The sequence below is a fragment of the Felis catus genome, chromosome C1 (assembly GCF_018350175.1).
Source record: "Felis catus isolate Fca126 chromosome C1, F.catus_Fca126_mat1.0, whole genome shotgun sequence".
Classification (NCBI taxonomy): Eukaryota; Metazoa; Chordata; class Mammalia; order Carnivora; family Felidae; genus Felis; species Felis catus.
Genome location: NC_058375.1, coordinates 12,351,871 through 12,373,455, shown reverse-complemented (window position 1 = coordinate 12,373,455; position 21,585 = coordinate 12,351,871). Strand labels below are relative to the sequence as shown.

The 21,585-nt window shown below is 51.7% G+C and overlaps 1 protein-coding gene across 4 annotated transcripts in view; it reads right to left on the bottom strand.

Moving 5' to 3' along the window:
• Positions 1 to 21,017, bottom strand: part of PADI4 (peptidyl arginine deiminase 4) — a 33,729-nt gene extending 12,712 nt beyond the window's left edge. For 3 of the 4 annotated variants that reach the window (XM_003989527.5, XM_023258201.2, XM_019836256.3), the window contains exons 1-8: positions 20,865 to 21,017; positions 9,852 to 10,032; positions 7,487 to 7,553; positions 5,880 to 5,947; positions 4,302 to 4,419; positions 2,029 to 2,154; positions 384 to 562; positions 113 to 216 (exon numbers count right to left, since the gene is read on the bottom strand). In XM_003989527.5, coding sequence (XP_003989576.2) covers positions 113 to 216; positions 384 to 562; positions 2,029 to 2,154; positions 4,302 to 4,419; positions 5,880 to 5,947; positions 7,487 to 7,553; positions 9,852 to 10,032; positions 20,865 to 20,956 — 935 coding nt within the window. In that variant the 5' untranslated portion in view covers positions 20,957 to 21,017. Of the gene's footprint in view, positions 1 to 112; positions 217 to 383; positions 563 to 2,028; positions 2,155 to 4,301; positions 4,420 to 5,879; positions 5,948 to 7,486; positions 7,554 to 9,851; positions 10,033 to 20,864 lie in introns of those variants that run through there. The other variant, XM_045035161.1, reaches the window with a different exon arrangement.
• Positions 21,018 to 21,585: the final 568 nt, after the last annotated feature.

Below are 21,585 nucleotides of genomic sequence, written 5' to 3'. Positions count from 1 at the left end.
TTCCCCCACTGGCACAGCGGAGATGCGGGGGGGCGGGGGGGGCCTGCGGCCAGAACCCAGGGCCCCTCCTGGCGTACCTGTGCCCCGCCTGCTGGCACCCCAGAGCCCTCACCTGCACACGTACACCTCCTCAGGGGGCTGAGTGTTGGGGGTCATGATCCAGGGGGCCACACGGAAGACCACACTGTCTTGGAAAACCAGGGTCTTGGGGAGCTCCTGCGAGGTGTGGGTGGGGGAAGGGCTATTGCAGCAGCCAGTGCCTCCTTCCTCCCAGACACCTGCTTCCTCCCAGAGGCTGTGCGAGCCTCCTCCCCGGCTGGCTCTGCACCCCCACCCCCCGCCTGGTGACTCAGCTTCCCCCTTGGGCTGCTATCTTGGCCTACCGGGTTGGATGTGTCCAGTAGGGAGATGGCGAGGGAAATGAGCCCCGGGAAGTTGGCGTCTGGGAAAGCGAGGCCCTCCACATAGAAGTCTGTGCTGTGCTGGCCCCCCGGGAGTTCCAGGGGGTGACAGGGCTGCTTTGGCCCCAGGACCTCCCTGTACCTGGAGATCTGATTGCCTCCTAGAAGAGAGAAGGGAGGCCCAGGTCTGCTTCTCTCCGGTGCTGCGATGCCTTCTCGGGGCCACCGCTGCCATGAAGACGTGTCACAGCCACTCAGAGAAAGAAACCTAAAGTGTCAGCTGGGACATCGCCCCCTGGCTGGGGCTCCAGGGATGGAGTGACTGGGGCGGGGGTCCCTGAGCCATTCCCGAACATATACATACAGGTCCACTATACATTATGGTTCGTTCGTTCATTCATTCATTCATTCGTTCATTCATTCCTGAGCCCCAGCTCTCGGCTGACACCGGGGGAGACCAGGGAGGTGGTCACAGTCTCCTGGGTGAGTGAGGAGGAGCAGAGACGGTCAAAATCACAGATGGTAGTAAGTGCTGTGATGGGGGGGAAACCCAGAAGGCCAGGGAAGGCTTCCTGGAGGAGGTGACGCCTCAGCAGAGGCAAAGAATTGGTTTGTCACCAAGTCAACGTCAGTCTGATCACCTTGGTCTAGAATGGAAGCAAGTCAGATCAGGCTGTGCCTCTGCCGAGAGCCCTCAGATGGCCTCGGCCGCCTCCCTCAGACTAGAAGGCAGAGTCATTCCCCACCTGCCTGAGCCGGCCCTTCCCCTTCCTTCTCCACCCTCCTCTGCCACGTTAACCCCGAGTCCTGCACTCCAGCCTCACTGGCCTCCCTGCCTTCCTCAAGCCCACGGGCACCATCCGGCCTCACTCGGGGCCTTCGCTCCTGCGGTTCCCTCTGCCTGGAGTGCCCTTCCCCTGAGTGTCTGTGTGGCTGTTCCCGCCCCTGCTGCTCGAGTGACACCTTACGGAGGAAGCGTTTCCTAACCTCCTCTCCTCACACCCCCAGACCCTACCCCTCATCTACACCCCCTTCCTGGTGGCGTTCTTCTGCGCAGCCCTCAGACACTAGCTGCTTCACTTACTTATTTTATACGTTGTCTCTCAACCCACCAAGAGGAAAGCGACCTGGGGGCAGAGGCGTTTTTATGTGCTTTGCTCCGGGCCCCGTGCCTCAAACAAGCCCGGCGCTCAGGAGCAGGTGCGAGCTGCTGCGAAGCTAATGCTGTCTTTGGTCAGGAGGATGCCGGAGGACAAAGTTTGATGCCGTCAGCTTGGGCTCGACGGTCCCCGTAAACCAGAGTCCTCTGTGTGCGTGCGTGTGTGCACGCGTGTGTGCACGCGGCAGAGGGGAGGAGACAGACACAAACACAGCAGGCCTCGGAGGGGGGGGTTACTTCCTCAGTGCTCGCCAGCACCAGACATCATGTTAGTGTTTGTCTGCACATCATCTGTGTGTCCTTTCTAGAAGGCAGCGGCATGGACGTCCACCTTGCTCACTGCTGCATCCTTGGCCCTAAGAACGTGCTACCTAATAGGGGCTCAGGAATTAGTCGTCAAAGGGGGGTGTGAAGGGGCTGTCCCGGGGCGGGGAGGGGACACCAAGGTGACAGCCAAGGGTGACTCACGGCTGGCTTGGAACACCCTGACTTTGTCCATCTCCGACTTGGCCACGTGGAGCAGCAGCTGGTGCCTGGCGAAGAAGTCCCTGGGGGTGTTCGTGTTCAGGGTCACCAGGGACATGTCCTGTAGGTCTGGACCGGAAGGGAGGGGCCTGAGACGCAGGCCCCTGAGACCCTCTCCTCCCCCGCTGCTCCCCTCAGGCCCCCCTCTACCTGGTCGCCTGGTTTCCTTTTCCTGATGCTCTTTCCAGAATTTAAAAGATGATTTTCATTTTGGAATGAAAGCTAATTAAGTTTTTGGTCTTCTCCCGCGACAGTAAGCTTAGCGTATAAGCTCCGTGAAGCCGGGGCCACAGCTATCTGGTTTAAAAATTTTTTTTAATGTTGGGGCGCCTGGGTGGCTCAGTCGGTTAAGCGTCCGACTTCGGCTCAGGACATGATCTCACGGTTGGCGAGTTCGAGCCCCGTGTCGGGCTCTGTGCCGACGGCTCAGAGCCTGGAGCCTGGTTCGGATTCTGTGTCTCCCTCTCTCTCTCTCTGCGCCTTCCCTGCCTGCACTCTGTCTCTCTCTCTCTCTCTCAAAAATAAGTAAACATTGAAAATAAATAAATAAATACTTTTTTGATGTTTATTTATTTTGAGAGAGAGAGAGAGAGAGAGAGAGAGAGAGAGAGAAAACAAGTGGGGGAGGGGCAGAGAGAGAGGGAGAGAGAAAATCCCAAGCAGGCTCCTGCTGCCAACTCAGACCCCAACACGGGGCTTGAACTCACCGACCATGAGATCATGACCTGAGCCGAAATCAAGAGTCGGACGCTTAACCGACTGAGCCCCCCAGGCGCCCCAACACAGCTATCTTGTTCACCGCTCTGTCCCCAGCTCCTAGAGCCTAGGAGCACCTAGAGGCACCTAGAACAATGACGAGTACATGGCAGGTTGCTCGATAACTATTTGTGGAACGAAGGAGCAGCTAGGTTTCTCCCCTGGGCCCGAGTGGAAAGTGAACCTGAAGGGTGGGCGAACAAAGGCATGGGGAGAGCGCGAAGCTGGACGGTAGTCACCACGGGGCAACAGTCAGCGGGTTACGAGAATAGGAGTCGGTGGGTTTGAGCCCCGGATCTGTGTGAGCCTGGGAGTTATTTCAGCTCTCGCTGCTTCCTTATCGGTAAACAGAGCTGAGGGCCGTGCCCACGAGCCGGGAAGGGTGAGGTCACACGTGCAAAGTGCTTACTGTAGCAGCCGGCGTCCTGGGAGTGTCCACAAGGGGTACTGGCTATTTTGATTATTACTCTGTGCCAGGCACAGCATAGACGCTGCCCCTTGGCACCAGGCCGAGACAAGTGCACGCAACTTTAAAATGCATCTGTTTCTGGGGCGCCTGCGTGGCTCAGTCGGTTAAGCGTCCCGACTTCGGCTCAGGTCACGATCTCGCGGTTCGTGGGTTCGAGCCCCGCGTCGGGCTCTGTGCTGACAGCTCGGAGCTCGGAGCCTGCTTCGGATTCTGGGTCTCCTCCTGTCTCTGCCCCTCCCCTGCTCATGCTCTGTGTCTCTCTGTCTCTCAATAATAAAGAAACGTGAAGATGCATCTGTTTCTGTGCTCTCCTAGCCGCTCCCTCGGAAGGCCACCCCCTTAGCGCCCTCCTCCCACCCCAGCCACCTCAGAGGGGTGCCAGCAGAGACCCCGTGCCCACCTCCATGCTTGTGCCCTGGTGTTGGGATGTCTGGGTTCAGATCCTGAACCTGTGACTCACTGGCTGTGTGACTTTAAGCAAACTGCTTAACTTCCCCATCTGTAAAATGGGGTGAGGACAGCATGTACCTCCAAGCCTCAAACTGAAGGATGAAACGAGTTAATGATTCTGAAGTGGTCACAGCGGTGTCTAGCGGGCGGCAGGGGCTCAGGGCTGCTCTGACGTGAGTTTGGGGGCGGTAGGCTTTCATTCTGAATAATTTCAGGTCCCAGGTTTGACCCAAGAGCAGAAATTTGGGTTGGGCAGCGGACCCGAGCATGGGACCCGGAGGAGGCACGGGGAGACGCAGCACTGGTCCCAGGTGTTATCTGGCTGCTGTGTGACCGTGGGTGCGTGGCCTGCCCTCTCAGGACCCCTGTCCGCTCCTTTTGTACGATGGACAAGCTAACAAGAACGTGCTTCCAATAACCCATTTCTGAGGGCCGTTGCAAAGCTTAGGCTGCGTAGACAGAAGGGCTTGACACACAGACAAAGCTCTATTTCCATTAGCTCTCTGGGCAGGGGGGGAGGCTGGCGGGGGGGGGTCCTTACCTTGGCTGTCAAGCACCCTATCATCCCTGCAGTCTATGGTGGAAGATTTGGGGTTGTCCTTGTCGCAGTTCACCAGCAGGATGGCGCCTTGCCCGCGGGGGCCCCAGGTCCAGGCCCTCTGTGGACGCCAGCAGAGACGGGGCACGTTTAGAAAACCTGTGTGTGTCCCTCCACCTCGTGGGGGAAGCAGAGCCACCTTTCCCCAGCACCCCGGTAGGCTTGTGCAGTTTCCACATCTCGCTCCCACATCAGGTCAATTCTTTAGTCCCAAGAGGGGATTTTCCCTGCTCCAAAAATCCTAAACAAATTCCCCCCAAATGCAATGCATCCACCTATGGAAAGGAGCCCAAGAGGGGCGCCTGGGTGGCTCAGTCGGTTAAGCGTCTGACTCTTGACTTTGGCTCAGGTCATGATCTCACGGTTCGTGGGTTCAACTCCTGCATGGGGCTCTGCGCTGACAGCGTGGAAGCCTGCTTGGGATTCTCTCTCTCCCTCTCTCTCTGCCCCTCCCCTGCTCTCTCTCTCTCTCCCGAAATAAATGTACTTTTAAAAAAGAGCCCAAGACAGTAAAATTGATTTCGATGGCTCTAAGAAACTGTCTGATTGGCAAACCAAACTGAGCTAAATATTTGTGCCAAGATTCGAATGTAAATGGTTACTCTTACGTGAACTTTTTTAAAAAAAATGAAATGTATTGTCCAATTGCTTTCCATACAACACCCAGTGCTCACCCCAACAGGTGCCCTCCTCGATGCCCATCGTGAACTCTTTACTCCTTCACCAAAGTGTGGCTACTATTCTTAGCACCTTGTTGCTGCCTGTCCAGAGATGGAAGCCAATCAAGCAGCCCCTCCCGGGAGGGACCTATTGGCGATGACGTCTTGTTTGCAGGTCCCACCCCCAGGGGGTGACTGGGTTGGGATGGGACAGAAGCACGAGCCCACTGCTCAGATGGTAATTTTTCCCTCTGCCTTTGGCTGACCCCACAGAGGGATCTTCATCTTTGGACAGGTCCTATCCTTCTAAAGGGCCCACCAGCATTAAATCGGGCAGGCAGCTTTGGGATTTCAGTTGCTCCCTGAGCTTTATCCTCTGCAGACCCCAGTTAGGACAGCCTGCGTGCCTCGCTCGGGCTTTCAGCATCACACTTTCCCCACCCCCACTTGGCTCCTTCCCTCTCCTCCCCCCTGCCAGTCCTTCCTTTCTCTATTCATCACTCCCCACCAGCAGCACCATGGGAGTCTCTCCCACCAGCCCAGAAAGCCCCCAGTGGGAGGGGGTTTTTTGTTGTTGTTGTTTTTTGCCAGAGTTAAGAACTGCCTGCATTAACTGGATGACTCTGTCGTTTCCAATTTGTAGGACAACACATGCTCTGAACGCACAACGGGTGAACATCTAGCTTTGCAAAAGAGACGGGGAACGTATGCATCAAAATGGACCTGGGGATTGTAGTTTTCTTTTCTCCCTGGTTCTTGCTAAAGGGACAGGCGGCCATTCGTGCCATCACCAGCAGGGGGCGCCAGAGGAGAACCCAACGGAGTCAGGGCGCAGCTGGAGCGTCCAGAGGCTTGAGCCTACCTGGCCTTTCTGGGCTCCGGCAGGCTTCACTTTGCCGGTGCGGGTGATGTCCGCGCTCAAGGAGATTTCTGAAATCCCACCAAGAGGAGAGGGTTGGTGAAGGGACAAGGTCAAGGCACTCAGCCTGGCCCGGGGTGGGGTGGGGGGATAATCCTTTCCCCGGGAGATTGTCTGCACTGCACGGCTTCAGGGGAGACACAAGTTCAAAGACGCCCCCATGTCCCCCAGGAAGACGTCTGACTGCAATTCAGACAGCAAAGCTGGAGCTTCTGACCGCACGCACTTTCCTTTGCAGCGGAACTTGTCACAGCTGCGATGCCACCCAGACCCTACACGTCTAGCCACCTTCAGGGGTTCAGAAAGAATTCCCAGCCACCCCCAATGGGATGCTTGGTGCAAAGACACCTCGCCGGGCTCCCAGAGACCTCTGGCCTCAACTCCAGTCCCCAGTGACCTTGGGGTGGGGGACCCAGCCTCACCAGGCTCTTCTTTATGTGTATTATGACTGTGCTGGGGACAAATCATGGCCCCAGACATACCCCTCTCTATGCAAATGCCAAGTCCGAGAAAGCATACACCTGTTTCTAAATCCCTCCCACCCTCTCATCAGCACGTGTGGTCACATCTGTAAGGGGTTACATAGAGTGTATGTAGTGACCTTGTGAGCTCCCAGTGTGAAGTTGACCTGGATGACCTCTTAAACACATCCACGGCCATGTGGTAGTCGGGTCAGAGCAGCACAGAGTTGAATGCTCTGCATTTCCCGGCTCCTTCACTAACCGGCTGCAGGAACTTAGGCAGCTCTATCCGCCTCTTGTGCCTCAGTTTCCTCATCTGTCAAATGGGCTATAACAGTACCAATTTCATGGATTGTTATATGGTTTAAATGTAAAGTCTCAGCACAGCGCCCGGTATAGAATTAGTGCTATATCGCTCATATTATTAAAATGCATACTCATGAAATAAGCGTGTATCAATGCATGAAATTGATTTGTTAATGAATGAAACCCATTAATGAAATGAAACGTGACGTTTTCACATGCCGTTCATATATTTAATGCGCGTTTAAATGGCAACAACAATCTTATAAAATTATCGTTTATGATGAGGTCAAGTTAGAAAATATACTTTATTTAAAGAAGACTATTAAATAAATATGAGTCTAGGCAGATCATCGGTACGGCAGAATGGCAAAGACGGGAGGTTAAGTCATGGCATTTGGGGAACATTGGTCTATCTATTATTGTATAAGACTGTCATCATCTGCTTTTCTTATAAATATTTGAAGTATCAAAAGGTATAGAGGCTCGTATATGGAAAATATATGTAGCACTTCCTAAGTTGAGAAAATAGTAATGTGTGATTGCACACTCTAAATGCCTTCCCTCCCCTACCCCTCGGTGAATTTCTTTATGGTTCACTGATGGGGGAGGGGATATTTATGAACCACCAGATGCACGACTAGCCAGAGATTGTCCCTTTTTTCTGCTCAGTCTAAAGTAAGATCCAGTGTGTAGTTTCTCCCGGAGAGATGCCTTGCAAGGGTGGTGTGTGTGTGTGTGTGTGGAGGGGGGCAGTGGGACCCCAAGATCCTGGTGGTCACTTACCGACACCAGTGACATAGAGCAGGGCTTGGATCGGGCTGGTCTTCGATCCATAGTATGAAATCTGGACCTAAAAGGCAGAGCAAACCATGAATGTCTTCTCTTAGTAATTCAACAAATACTAACTAGACCCCTGCTCTGTGCCAGCTCAGAGTGGGATGTTGCAGAGACCAGGATGAACAAGAAGGGATCCCAGCCTGTAAGGAGCACGCCAACTGATGGGAGCAGAGGGGGCAGCAAAGTACTCAGATGACCACAATGCTTAGAAGTGGGTCTTATGGGGGGGGGCAGGTGGCGCCTAGGGGGCTCAGTCGGTCAAGCGACCGACTTCAGCGCAGGTCATGATTTTGCAGTTGGTGGCTTCCAGACTGGCGTCGGGCTCTGTGCTAATGGCTCAGAGCCGGAGCCTGCTTCAGATTCGGTGTCTCCCTCTCTCTCTGCCCCTCCCCTGCTCTCGCCCTCGCTCTCCTCTCTGAAAAATGGATAAACCTTAAAAAAATTGTTTTTAAAAGAAGGGGGCCCTATGGGATCCCAGAAATGGAAGGGCTGAGCCTGCGGAGGCCATATGGGGGGGGTACCCTGTAAGGTGGACCCTGGAAGAGGAGTAGGGGCTCCGCAGCTGGAGACGTGGTGGAGATGGCATCGGAGAGAGAGCACTGGCTGTAAGCCACTCAGGGACCCGAAGAGCCAGACCTTGGAAAGGCTGGAGCCCGACCCTCGGAGGATCTGAGAGGGGGTAGTTTTAGATGGGAGTCGGTCTCTTCCATCCCCCCCGCCCATGTCCCCCCACCCCCAACGTGCCCAGGGCTCAAAAATCCAGGAAGAGTGGATCTGATTGGCTCACCCTGGTCATGGGGTGGGGGGCGGAGCATCAAGATTGACACTTTTGAGCAAAATGGCAGAGGGTTTGCTCCCCAAAGCAAACCCGCAGAGCTGTGACCCCAAGAAGAGGTGCCCTGAGGGGATGGACTGAGGTGTTTGGGTCTGTCCTGTAGATAGTGGGGATCCAGGGAGGGGTCACAGCCGCCATCACCTCGCGTCTAGACCGGGGCATCAGCCTCCAGTCTACTGCCTGGATCCAATCTACTCTGGATGCGGCAGCCAGTGGGGACTTTCTAAGACAAATGCAGACTTGTTACTCCCTGGATGACAGGTTGTCACTGGCTTCCTGTTGCCCTCAGAAAATGAGGTGCCTGATGCCAAGCCCTCTGATGCGGCTCCCTCTCTCCCCCGCTCTCCTCGTCACCCTCTTTTCTTGCCATACGTATCTTCCTCAGTTTCCCCAACACATGCCTGACCATCTCCTCATCTAGAGGGTGCACACAGGCCGCATATCCCGTGTAGAGTTCCCACTCCGCTTTCCCTCTCTTAGGCGGGTCATTTCTACCATCCGTCAGCTTGCCACTTCTTCCAGGAAGTTTTCCCTGATTGCACCCTCACCGACCTACTTTAGGGCCCAGACTCTCTGCTCCGACGGCAGGCAACAACGCTCCATCCCAAGGGGACGACCGCTTGGCCTGTCCTGCTAGAAACAAGTGCTCATTGGCCCAGATCTCTTGGGGAACCCCGGAAGCTCCTCCTGAGCTCATCTACGGTTAAAGGGGCGTGCAGTGGGTTGAACGGCCGTCCCCACAAAGATACGTCTTGGAACTTGCGAACATGACCTTATTTGGAGAAAAGGTCTTTGCAGAGGTAATTAAGTGAAGGGTCTTGAGAGGAGATCCACGTGGATTATCCGGGGAGCTCTTAAACCCAGTGACAAGCGTCCTTCTTAAGAGTGAGGCAGAGGGAGATTTGACAGCCTGAGGAGGGGGGGACGAGACCACGGAGGCAGGGACTGGAGTGACAGGGCCACAGGTCTAGGAAGCCGGAGAAAGCAAAGAACGGGGTCTCCCCTAGAGCCTCCGGCGGGAGGGCAGCTGTACGGACACCTTGATTTTGGACTTCTGTCCTCCAGAGGGAATAGATTTCCGTTGACTTGAGCTGATAGTGCGCGGTCATTGGTTCAGCAGCCACAGGAAACGGGCTGCCTGGCCGTGGCCTCCCAGCACACGCTACCGTTCCCAATTGCTTACCTGGGTTTGATCTAGCTTGTAAGCCCCGTGGGGTCTGCAGCCTCGCCTATCTTAATCCCTTCTGTGTCTCCAGTGCCCGGCAGTGGAGACACTACATGCCGGCAGTGCCTGGCATGTAGTAGGTGAACAGTAAACATTTGCTGAACGGACGGATCGAATAAAAACCCTGGCCTCCGCAACCCCCTGGCACCCCGGGACGGGGGCTGGGGGTCAATGCGGGACAGGAGTAGCAGACCTGATGCCACTGGCTGGCCTCCTCCCACACGTCCCACCCCCGCCCCTGCCACACTCACCTTTTGGTCGCCTGTGCTGCTGCTGGCATCTCTCACCCTCAGGCTCACCTCCAGCCTCGGGTCCAGGGACCACTTGGAGGAGCCCTTGGGTTTCTTCTTGGCTGGAGGGCCGTGGGCAACGTCCACGATCACTCCTGGGGAGGCACTGATGCTGAAGGACGTGCAGCCCGTGGGGGCGGAGCTGTGGAAGAGACCGTTGGGGAGGACAGGGGGGTACAGTGAGGCGGGCCTGGGTCACCACTGATGCCCCAGCGTTCTCCCTTTCCCCCAACAGGCGTAAACGCCAGGTGGCAGCCAGTCGGCCCTGACCACGGGGCAGGGCGGTGGCGGGGGACGTGGGGCCGGGAGGTGGTGAGAAAAAGCCCCTGAGCCGAAGGGCTTACACTTGAACTAGGAGAATCGCGGAGGGACGTGCCCACCAAAGGCACACACACGGATGTGTGCGCACAGCAGACGGCGTGCCCAGGGGTTTACACCACGCAAGCGCGCACACGTGGGCTTGTGCGTAGATAAACGATCACGCGGACTCCTGCTTCTGGAATACGGCTGACCGGTACTCTGAAGGACCTTCCTCTTACGAAACAACCGGATCACGATTGAGATATGCTTTGTAGAGGGGCGCCTGGGTGGCTCAGTCGGTTAAGCGCCCGTCTTCGGCTCAGGTCATGATCTCGCGGTCCGTGAGTTTGAGCCCCGCATCGGGCTCTGTGCTGACCGCTCAGAGCCAGTAGCCTGTTTCGGATTCTGTGTCTCCCTCTCTCTCTGCCCCTCCCCCGTTCATGCTCTGTCTCTCTCTTTCTCAAATAAATGTTAAAAAAAATAATTTTAAGAAAAAGATATGCTTCGCAGAGCATCGCTGAGACCCTGAGACATAAGGGAGATCTCCAAGGACTCCCTTCTCTGTGTGCACGTGCACACACATACACACCACGTGCTTAAATTGAGGAACACCCAAACCAAGGAGAAGATGTGAAAGGTATCCAGAAAGAAAAGTCAGATCATCTACAAAGGAATAACTATTAGATTGAAAGCCGGCTTCCCGGTCGCAACAATAAAGTCCGGAGGACAGTTGAATAACAGCTTCAAAGTACTTTGAAGAAATAACCGTTAATGTAGAATTGTGTGCCCCACAAAACTATATTTGATTTATTATTTTTTTACATTTCTTTAATGTTTATTTCTGAGAGAGAGAGAAACAGGGTGCAAGCTGGGGAGGGGCAGAGAGAGAGGGAGACACAGAATCCGAAGCAGGCTCCAGGCTCTGAGCTGTCAGCACAGAGCCTGATATGGGGCTCAAACCCATGAACCTTGAGATCGTGACCTGAGCCAAAGTTAACTGACTGAGCCGCCCAAGCATCCCTATTTGTTTATTTGAGAGAGAGAGAGAGAGAGAGAGAGAGAGAGAGAGAGAGCAAGAGAGAGCATGAGCAGGGGAGAGGGGCAGAGGGGGAGAGAGAGAGAGAGGGAGAGAGAGAATCTCAAGCAGGCTCCAGGCTCAGTACAGAGCCTGAGGCAGGGTTTGATCCCACAACCTTGGGATCATACCTGAGCTGAAATCAAGAGTCAAATGTTCAACCCAGTGAGCCACCCAGGCACCCCTAGATGAAAAGCACACTATTAGCAATAGAGAGGATCATAGCCTATTAATTTAAGGTTCAACTCACTTAGAAGATATTCTAAGTTATATGCACCTAACAACATAGCCCCAATATACATATAAGGCAAAATTTGATAGAAATACAGGGAGAAGCTGACAAACCCATCATCATAGTTAAAAACTTCAAGTCTTTCTCAGTTAACAATGGATTAAGCAGACAAAAAATTAGTAACATGATTAACAAGCTTGATTTGGTAGACATACCTAGAATTCTTTGCTCCACAACTAGTGAATATACATTTTCTCAAACAAAGCACACATGGAACACCAAAAAACCATTAATCACATCATTGGCCATCAAAATAAGGGCAACAAATGTTAAAGGATAGGTCACATACAGGGTAGGTAGCATATTCTTTGATCGGAACGTAACTAGGTTAGGAGTCACTAACATAAAGTCCATTACTAAGAGTCCCACACATTTGAGGGGTGCCTGGGTGGCTCACTCAGTTAAGCTTCCTACTTCGACTCAGGTCATGATCTCACAGTTTGTGGGATCGAGCCCCACATTGGGCTCTGTACTGGCAGCTCAGAGCCTGGAGCCTGCTTCAGATTCTGTGTCTCCCTCTCTCTCTGCCCCGCCCCTGCTCATACTCTGTCTCTCTCGCTCTCAAAAATAAATAAAATATTTAAAAACTTACCAAAAAAGTCCCATACATATGAAAACTTAAAAACAAGACTTCTAGATAACTTACAAGTCAAAGGACAATTAACAGAAATTCAATAATAATACTTACAGCAACAGTTAACATACTATATTTGAAAACTTTGGGGGGAACTGAAGGTGTTGCTTTGTGCCTTATAGGCCTATATCTCCAAAAAGAAGAGAAAAGCTAATAAGTAAGTATTTAGAAAAAAAATAGACAAATAAAGTAGAATGTAATTTCCCAAAATAAAGAAAATAAAGATGGTGGGAATCTGAAATATAAAACAAGTAAATCAACAAAGCCAAAATAGACTAAAACAACCGATAAACCTCTGGCAAGATTGATCAAGGAGAAAAAAAATTTTGAAAACTAAGAAAGAAACATCACGACAGGAAAAACAGATTATTTTGTAGATAGTTAATAAAAGGTAACAAAAACTTCACAGCATGATTATCTGAAGCCTCCCCCAAACATTTTAAAATTTAAATTCAAAAGAAGTACAAAGAATGTAATAAGATAGTGAGGCAGAGAGGCAAAATTCAGTTGCATTTCTGGACACCAGCAATAAATAGTTAGAAAAAAATAATTTTAAAAAATAATTTTAAATAATTTTATGGAGAAAAACAAGCCTATTGAAAGCTTTAGAGAAGACCCAAATTAATAGAAAGAAGTACCACAAACATGGGTAGGAAGGCCTAATATCATTACGATTTGAATTTGCTCCAAATGAATTTATATATTCAATGGAATTGCAGGGCTTTTCATAGAACTTGACAAGTTGATTCCAAGATTTATGCAGAAAACCAAGGGGTTAAGATAACCAAAGTAATCCTCACAGACAAGAAGCAAAATGTGAGGAACTTTCTCTACCAGATACGAATTTACCAGAAAGCCAAGGATGGCACTATAATGGCTCAGGCAGGGACAAATGACAGTTGTAACTTAAGAGAGATTCTACTTGACCTGTGACACAGTGGTCTTGCAGACAAGTGGGCAAGGTAAGATTTTGTAAGATTATGTAAGGTTGTGCAAATGGTGCTGGGACAACTGAATGCCCATATGGAAAATAGTTAAATGGGATGAATAATGCAGTTGATCCCATCCTCACACCATATACAAAAACAAGCTGCAGGGGGATTTAAGACTTACATACGAAAGGCAAAAATTTGAATTTTTTTAAAAATAGATTTTGTTTTTTAGAGAAGTTTTAGGTTCACAGCAAAATTGAGAGGAAGGAACAGAGATTTCCCATATAGCTCCTGCTCCCTACCCCTACATACAGTCTCCCCCATTATCAACATCATCCACTGGAGTGGTACATTCATTGAAATTGATAGACCTCCGTTGATATATCATAATCACCCAAAGTCTACAGTTTACATTACATTTCACTCTTGGTGTTGTACATTCCATGGTCTTAAACAAACATATGCACAATGACATGTATCCACCATGATGGTATCATACAGAGTAGTGTCGTTGCCCTAAAAATCCTCTGTGCTCTGACCATTCCTCCTTCCTCCCAACCCCTGGCAACCACTGAGTTTTTACTGCTGCCATAGTTTTCTCTTTTCCAGAATGTTACATAGTCGGGATCGTATAGTAGGCTTCTTTTAGATTGGCTTCTTTCTTAGTAATATGAATTTAAGTTTCCTCCATGTCTTTTCATGATTTGAGAGCTCACCTCTTTTTAGCACTGGATAATATTCCATTGTCTGGATGTACCATTGGTTTATCCATTCACCTGCTGAAAGACTCCTTGGTTGCTTCCGAGTTCGGGCAATTATGAATAAATCTCCTATAAACGTCTGTGTGCAAATTTTGTGTGGACGTAGGTTTTCAACCCCTTTGGGTAAATACCAAGGAGCACAGTTACTGGTCTGTATGGTTAAGAGTATGTTTAGTTTTGTAGGAAACCACCAAACTGTCTTCCAAAGTGGCTGTACCATTTTGCATTATCACCAGCAATGAAATGAGAGTTCCTGTCCTTCCACATCCTCTCCAGCATTTGGTGTTCTCCGTGTTCTGGATTTTGGCCATTCTAATGGAGTGGCATTAGTGGAGTGGCATCTCATGATTGCTTTATTTTTCATTTCCCCGATGACATATCACGTGGAGCATCTTTTCACACACTTACCTGCCATCTGTGTATCTTTTTTTTGGCCAGGTGTCTGTTAAGAGCTTTAGCCCATTTTCAACCAGGTTGTTTGTTATTAAGAGTTCTTTGTATGTTTTGGATAACAATCCTTTACCAGATATATCTTTTGTAAATATTTTCTCCCAGCCTGTGGTTTGTCTTTCTATCCACTTGACAGTCTTTTTCAACATTTATTTATTTTTGGGACAGAGAGAGACAGAGCATGAACGGGGGAGGGGCAGAGAGAGAGGGAGACACAGAATCTGAAACAGGCTCCAGGCTCTGAGCCATCAGCCCAGAGCCTGACGCGGGGCTCGAACTCACAGACCGCGAGATCGTGACCTGGCTGAAGTCAGACGCTTAACCGACTGCGCCACCCAGGCGCCCCTTGACAGTTTTTTTTAGAGCAGAACTTTTCAATTTTAATGAAGTCCAACGTGTCAATTCTTTCTTTCCTGGATTACGCCCTTGGGGTTGTATCTAAAAAGCCATTGCCAAACCCAAATTCATCTAGATTTTCTCTTATGTTACCTTCTGAGAATTTTATAATTCTCTGTTTTACATTTAGGTCTATGGCCTGTTCTGAGTTTATTTTTGTGAATGATATAAGGTCTGTGTCTAGATTCCTTTTTTGGAGGTGGATGTCCAGTCGTTGTACCATTTGTTGAAAAAAACTACCTTTTTTCCCCTGTTGTGTTGCCTTTGCTTTTTTGCCAAAGGTCAGTTGATGTATTTATGTGGGTCCATTTCTGGGCTCTCTATTCTGTTCCATTTATTTATTTCTCTGTTCCTTTGCCAATACCACACTGACTTGATCACTGTAGCTTTATAAGAAGTCTTTATAATGTAGTGTCAGTCCTCCAACTTTATTCTTTTCCTTTAATACTCTTTTGGCTATTCTGATTTTTTTTACCTCTTCATATCAACTTTAGAATCAGTTTGTTGATACCCACAAAATGGGATTGCATTGAATCTATAGATCAAGTTGGGAAGGACTCACATCTTGCCAATATTGAATCTTCCTATCCATGAACATGGACTATCTCTCCATTTATTTACTTCTTTGATTTCTTTCATCAGAGTTTTGTAGTTTCCTCATATAGGTTTTTTTAGATTTATAGCTAAGTATTAAATTTGGGGGGGGGAGTGCAAATATAGATGGTATCATGTTTTTAAATTTCAAATTTCACTTGTTTGTTGGCAGTATGTAGGAACATGATGGACTTTTCCACATTAACACTGTATCCTACAGCCTTGTCATAGTTTTAGAAGGTTTGTTTTTTGTTGTTATTGTTAATGTGTTTGGATTTTCTACAAAGACGATCATATGACCTGCAAATGAAGAGAGGCTTATTTCTTTCTTTCCAATTTGTATCTCTCTTCTTTCCCTTTCTAGTCTCATTGCACTTGTTAGGAATTTTAGTATGATGTTGAAAAGCGGTGGTAAGAGGGGACATCTTCGCCTTGCTCCTGATTTTAATGGGAAAGCTTCAAATTTCTCACCATTAGGTGTGATGTTAGCTGTAGGTTTTTTTGTAAATAGTCTTTATCAAGCTGAGGAAATTCCCCTCTAAGTTTACTGAGAGTCTTGTCATAAACAGGTGTTTGATCTTTTAAAAAAAGATGTTGCAGCATTTTTATACCATTTCTCAAACAAAACGCAAAACTAATAAATATTAAAGATTGTAAATTCAACTAAATGAGAATAACTGTCTTCTGTTTACCAAAAGACACCATAAAGTGAAAAGACTAGCATAATCTAAGGAGAAGATATTCATGACATAAAACCAAAAAGGCTTAGCACCCACAATATGTAAAGAACTCGGGCTAATCAATATGAAAAAGACAGATGACGCAATAGAAAAAAAATGGCCAGAGACGTAAACAGGCATTCACAGATGTTGAAACAGAAAAGGATGATAAACATGTGAAGACTCACTCCATCTCACTAATAAGTAAGGAAACAAAAATATCCAGGCCATAGTAACACAGGAGTATACACCAACCTGAATGGCGAAAAATAATGCCATAGACAATATGGTTCAAAGTCCACTCTAACACACTGCTTATGGGGGTGTGAAGTTAACCACTCTGTAAAACAACTGGGTGTTCTCCTATGAAGTCAGACATTGGCCCCTCAAACCCAACGATTCCACCGCTAGACAGACACCCCAGGGCATCCCTGGAGCATGTACCCCAGGAGATATGTCTGAGAGTGTTCTGAGAGGGTACTTTCTGTACCAGTGAGTGACCCACAGACCGTGGAAGGACTAGTAATGGCAACAGATTCAAACTATGGAAGGCTCCCTGGGGAGCCTGGGGAGGGAAAGCTGACTCCACAAGGTCACAAAGATATGAGTGTTATGATTGCATTTTCCATTTTTATTTTTGTCGTAAAATTCTCCTTCTCTGTATCAAAAGCTGTATGTATTCCTTATAGAGAATTAGGAAAAGTACGTGATAGGCAGTCTTTGAACATGGCCCCCAATAATTCCACCTCTGGTGCTCACGCCCTCCTGTAAATCCCTCCTCCTGAGGGTGGGAAGGGCCTAGTGACGGCCTTCTAACCAATGGAAAATGGCAAAAGCAATGGGTTGTCACTTCTGTGGTTGAGGTTACAAAAGACTTTCTCTCTGCCTCTCTCCCTCACCCCTCTCTCCTTGGCTTCCTCACCTTGAGAAGTCAGCTGCCATGTTGTGAGCTATGGAGAGGCCCAGATGGCAAACAACCGAGGGAGGCGTCCAGCCCACGGGGAACCGAGTCCTGCCAACATCTATGTGAACAGGCTTGCTAACATGACTATGGCTCCACTGACACCTGGACAGTGTCTCCGTGTCCCCCACTGGTGCCCCAAAACGGAGGACCCAGGAAGCCACACAGGAGTCCTGCCCCACAGACAAGGCAAGAGAATAGACGATATTGTTTCAAGCCACTGGGTTTGGGGCAATTTGTCCCACAGTGATAAATCATTAATATGAGGCTAACAAGGAAGAAAGTAGGGGAGAGACAGACAGAGGAAGGAAGGGAGGAAGGGAGGAAGGGAGGGAGGAAGGAAGGAAGGAAAGGAAGGAAGGGAGGAAGGAAGGGAGGGAAGGAGGAAGGAAGGAAAGAAGGAAGGAAGGGAGGAAGGAAGGGAGGGAGGGGGGAGGAAGGAAAGAAGGAAGGAAAGAAGGAAGGAAGGAAAGGAGGAAGAAAGGGAGGGAGGAAGGGAGGGAGGAAGGGAGGGAGGAAGGGAGGGAGGAAGGGAGGGAGGGAGGAGTTGCCTAGAATCATTGACATTTTGATATTTTCTTTCAGGAGATTTTTTTTTTTTTAATGTTTGTTTATGTGTGCATGTATTTTGAGAGACAGTGCACGTGCATGCAAGCAGGGGAGGGGCCGCGAGACAGGGAGGGAGGGAGAATCCCAAGCAGGCTCCACGCTGTCAGCACAGAGCCCAACACAGGGCTGGATCCCACAAACAGTGAGATCACGACCTGAGCCGAAACCAAGAGTTGGACCCCTAACCGACTGAGCCACCCAGGCGCCCCAGGAGGAGATCAATTTTTGAAGTAAGTTTCGCAGGACTGAGAAGCAGCAGATGAAAAAGAAACTCATCTTTCCCCCAACGCTCCCCTGGTCTCTGCTCCCCAGTTTCCTTCTGTGGGCTGTTCACCCTGCACGGGCCCTTATGCCACCCCCGCAAAGTCAACCTCAAGTTCTTAGCCTCCAAGGACGGCGAGCTGGTCATCTCAGCCGCAGGACAGGAGAGGGGCACGCTGGGCGTTCGGAACAGCAGGAACACGAACAAGGGACTCAAACGACAACAGGCAGGCCGAGCCGGGGGGCCAAGCAGGGGGCGCACGCATCCCCCCGCCCACGGCGGGTTCCCCTCGGCTCGCTCTGCCCCACGTGGCTTCCTCGCCAGGGGCAGGAAGACGGGCGCAGACAGGGAGGTCTGTGGCCTCACAGCCACCCTCTGTGCCAGATGGGGAAACGGAGGCTCAGGGCAGTGAGGCCCAGCTGGGAAGTGGCACCACTGGGATTGGACCTGGGATGTACGTCCTTTCCTTCAGCTGTGTTTCAGACCCTCTTGGGTCCCTGACCGAGGGGCTTCCATAAACACAGAGGGGTTTTCACTGTGTGTGTGTGGGGGGGGGGAGCCGCCGTGTGTGTTGCTTTAAGACAACCCAGAGCTGATCTCCGTGCGATTTCTACCAGCCTCTGCGGAGACAGCGCCGAGAGCTGGAGCCCCAGACAAGCGACCTCTGGATCCAGCTCCCGCATCCGGCATTTGCTTCCCAACGACCCCCGGCCGCACAGCACTCAGTGTCTGCAAGTCTTGAATTCGGGAGATCACGCAGTCTTTGTGGGAAGGGGGACCAAATTACTTGTGTCATCTGTAATCCTCGCCACGCACAGGCAGGGTGGATGTTAACGTTCCCATTTGACAGACGGGTACACCGAGGCTCAGACAGAGACTCGCCCGTGTTCCCCGCTGTCACACTGAGTGGTCACCTGTTGAGAAGGAGACGCTGGGGGGACAGTGGAATTTGTTGGAATACCATCAGTGTATTTCCCATGACAGGAAAACAGCTTTTCCAAATGCGGAACGGAAATTGCAAACAGCGTTTGTTAAGAGCAGCTCTGGAATATGGGGCCTACGGCCCCAGGTCTGCTCCTGCCTCTACAACCCTGTCTTTTTTTTTTTTAATTTTTGTAAGTGTTTATTTATTTTGAGAGAGATAGACAGAACAAGCCAGGGAGGGGCAGAGAGAGAGAGAGGGATGGAGAGAACCCCAAGCAGGCTCCCCACTGTCAGCACAGAGCCCACCATGGGGCTCGAACTCATGAGCCGTGAGATCGTGACCTGAGCCGAAACCAAGAGTCGGATGCTTAGCCCGCTGAGCCACCCAGGCACCGCCCCCCAGCCCTGTTTTTCTCACCCCGGGGGCTCTGAGCCCAGTGGCAGAGGGCTCGGCTTGAGCTAAGGGGTGGAGGCATGCACGCGGCAGGGGGAGGACCAGGGGGTTGGGCTGGGGAGGAGGGCGTGTCTCAAGAAGAGAATTCACCTCCTCTTTCCCCTCCCCCCCAACCCCCATCAACCCCCAGTTTGTTCTCAGGGGGAGACGGGGGGGTGGGCATCGAGGAGGGTGCACCTGTTGGAATGAGCCCTGGGTGTTGTATGGAAACCAATTTGACAATAAATTATATATCTATTTATACACATACGAAGAGAATTCAGACTGCAGTCGGTGGGGCGGCTGCCCAGGAGATGGGAAGAAGGTCCTCGTGAGGCGGGGCTGGGCGGGGGTGGGGGTGGGGGGGCTGCGGTCAAGGGCAGGTAAGAAGGGAGAGGGAGGAGTCCCCAAGCCAGGCTGCCTGGGTCTGAATCCCAACTCCCTCACCTCTAGGCTGTGTGGCTTCAGGGGGGTTACTTAACCCCTCAGAGCCTCAGCTTCCTCTTCTATAAGATGGGAATAGCAGCACCGCCTGCCTTCCTGAGGCCGTTGAGTGAGTTGTATGTGGACAGTGGGAGGGAAATCTGGGGCATCACTGTGTGAGACGTCCGGGGGGGGGGGGTTGGTGAATGACAGGGCTCTGTGTCTCAGAAGGAGCTCACTCTCAGAGGGGGCAGGTGGCCTCAGGTGACACCAGCCTCTCTTTTCCCTTTATCCCTCGGCCTCTCGGTCTCCCGCTTCCCCTCCACGTCTCCGGGAGGCTCCCCCCTTTGGTGCTGCTCTACCGCGGTCCAGGTTGAGGCAGCGGTGCCACTTTGAAGGAAGTGTCCCAGACAGTCCCGTGGGCACCATCGAGGACCACAGATGTCCGGCCTGGGAGGGAGGAAGCCGGGGGAGGCCGCTACCTCTACTGACGACAACGACACCGACCACGCGCACTCGCTGGGCGTCCCTAGACCGTATCTTGTTTAACCAGAGCCTGGGGCCGGCTTGGCACATAGTAGGTGTTCCGTTGGTATTTGTTGGATGGATGGATGGACGGATGGATGAAAACCACTAACAGTATGTCCAGCTCTATGCTGAGTTCTTACACACTTTCATCTTTAATCCCTCTACCCGCCATGTGAAGTGGATATCATCCCCATTTCACAGATGAGGAACCTGAGGCTCAGTTGGCCTTGGCCTCAGCCTCTCCCACGCCACAGCCTGTCCCATCGCAGATGCGTTCTTACGCACACCTGGAGGGAGGCTCGGCTGAGAGGTGGGGGGCTGGCAAACGGCCCCTTGAACCAGGTGTGGGTCGTGAAGTCCAGGGCCTAGCCTTCCTTCCGGGGCCGTGGGCCTGCTGTGTGCCGTGAGGCAAGTCACAGACCCTCTCTGAGCTCCGTTGCCTCAACGGCGAAAGGAGAGGGTCCTGTTGGCCCTGTGGTCATTCATTTGCGGTGAGGCCCTAGGGAACCCTCGCCTCGAGTCCAGGCACATCCCGGGGCCACGCAGCTCTTCCCCTCTGGCTTCCCCCTTGGCGGCAGCTACGGGAAGCCCCAGCCAACCACACATCCTGTGTCGGCAGAACCTGCTCATCCAGCATCACTGGGCCCGTCCCCGCCCCCGGCCCCGAATGTGCCCGCTCACCTGTAGACATCCAGCTGACTTTCGGTGCCCAGGACACACACGGCATAGGTGGACTCCTCCGGGGTCACATGGATCACCGTGCCCTGGGCCATAGTCCCGCCGGCCCGTCCCTCCAGCTGCAGGGAGCCCCTCGGCTGGTTCCTTTATAAGGCCGAGCCATGAGTCAGCACCTGTGGTTTGCGGCCGGCGGCTTAGCCCTCCCCACGCAGGCCCCGGGGCGTGTCCTCTCCACCCTCCCCAGCCCAGGAGCTGCCCCTCGGGCCTGTATGAGTGACGATGCTCGAATCGGGGCACTGACGCCCCGCGGTCTCCTGGGAAGGGCCAGGGGCTCAGGAAGCCTGGGGGTGGGGAGCGTAGGTCTGAATCTTCACATAACAGCCCCGTGCGCACCTGGGGCCCTCCCACCTTGCCTCGCCGTGCCCAACACCTGTATCAGGAAGAGGCGAGAAACGTAGGGGGCTCGGGAGATCGTCGCCAGGAGGTCACGGCTGGCTCGGGACGGGTCTCCCCGGGCTGGTCACCCACGTGATGGCCCGCTTGCTATGTTCTGTGCGTCTGGCAGCCGTCTCTGCCCCTCGCATGGAATGACCGCTGAGGCAGGCCCGTGGGGGGAAACACAATCGTGATTCCCTCGCTTTGTTCTCACGGCACCTCTCGGAGGTCAGTGTCGTTATTATTCCCATTTTACAGAAGAAACTGAGGCACAGGGAAGCTAAATGAT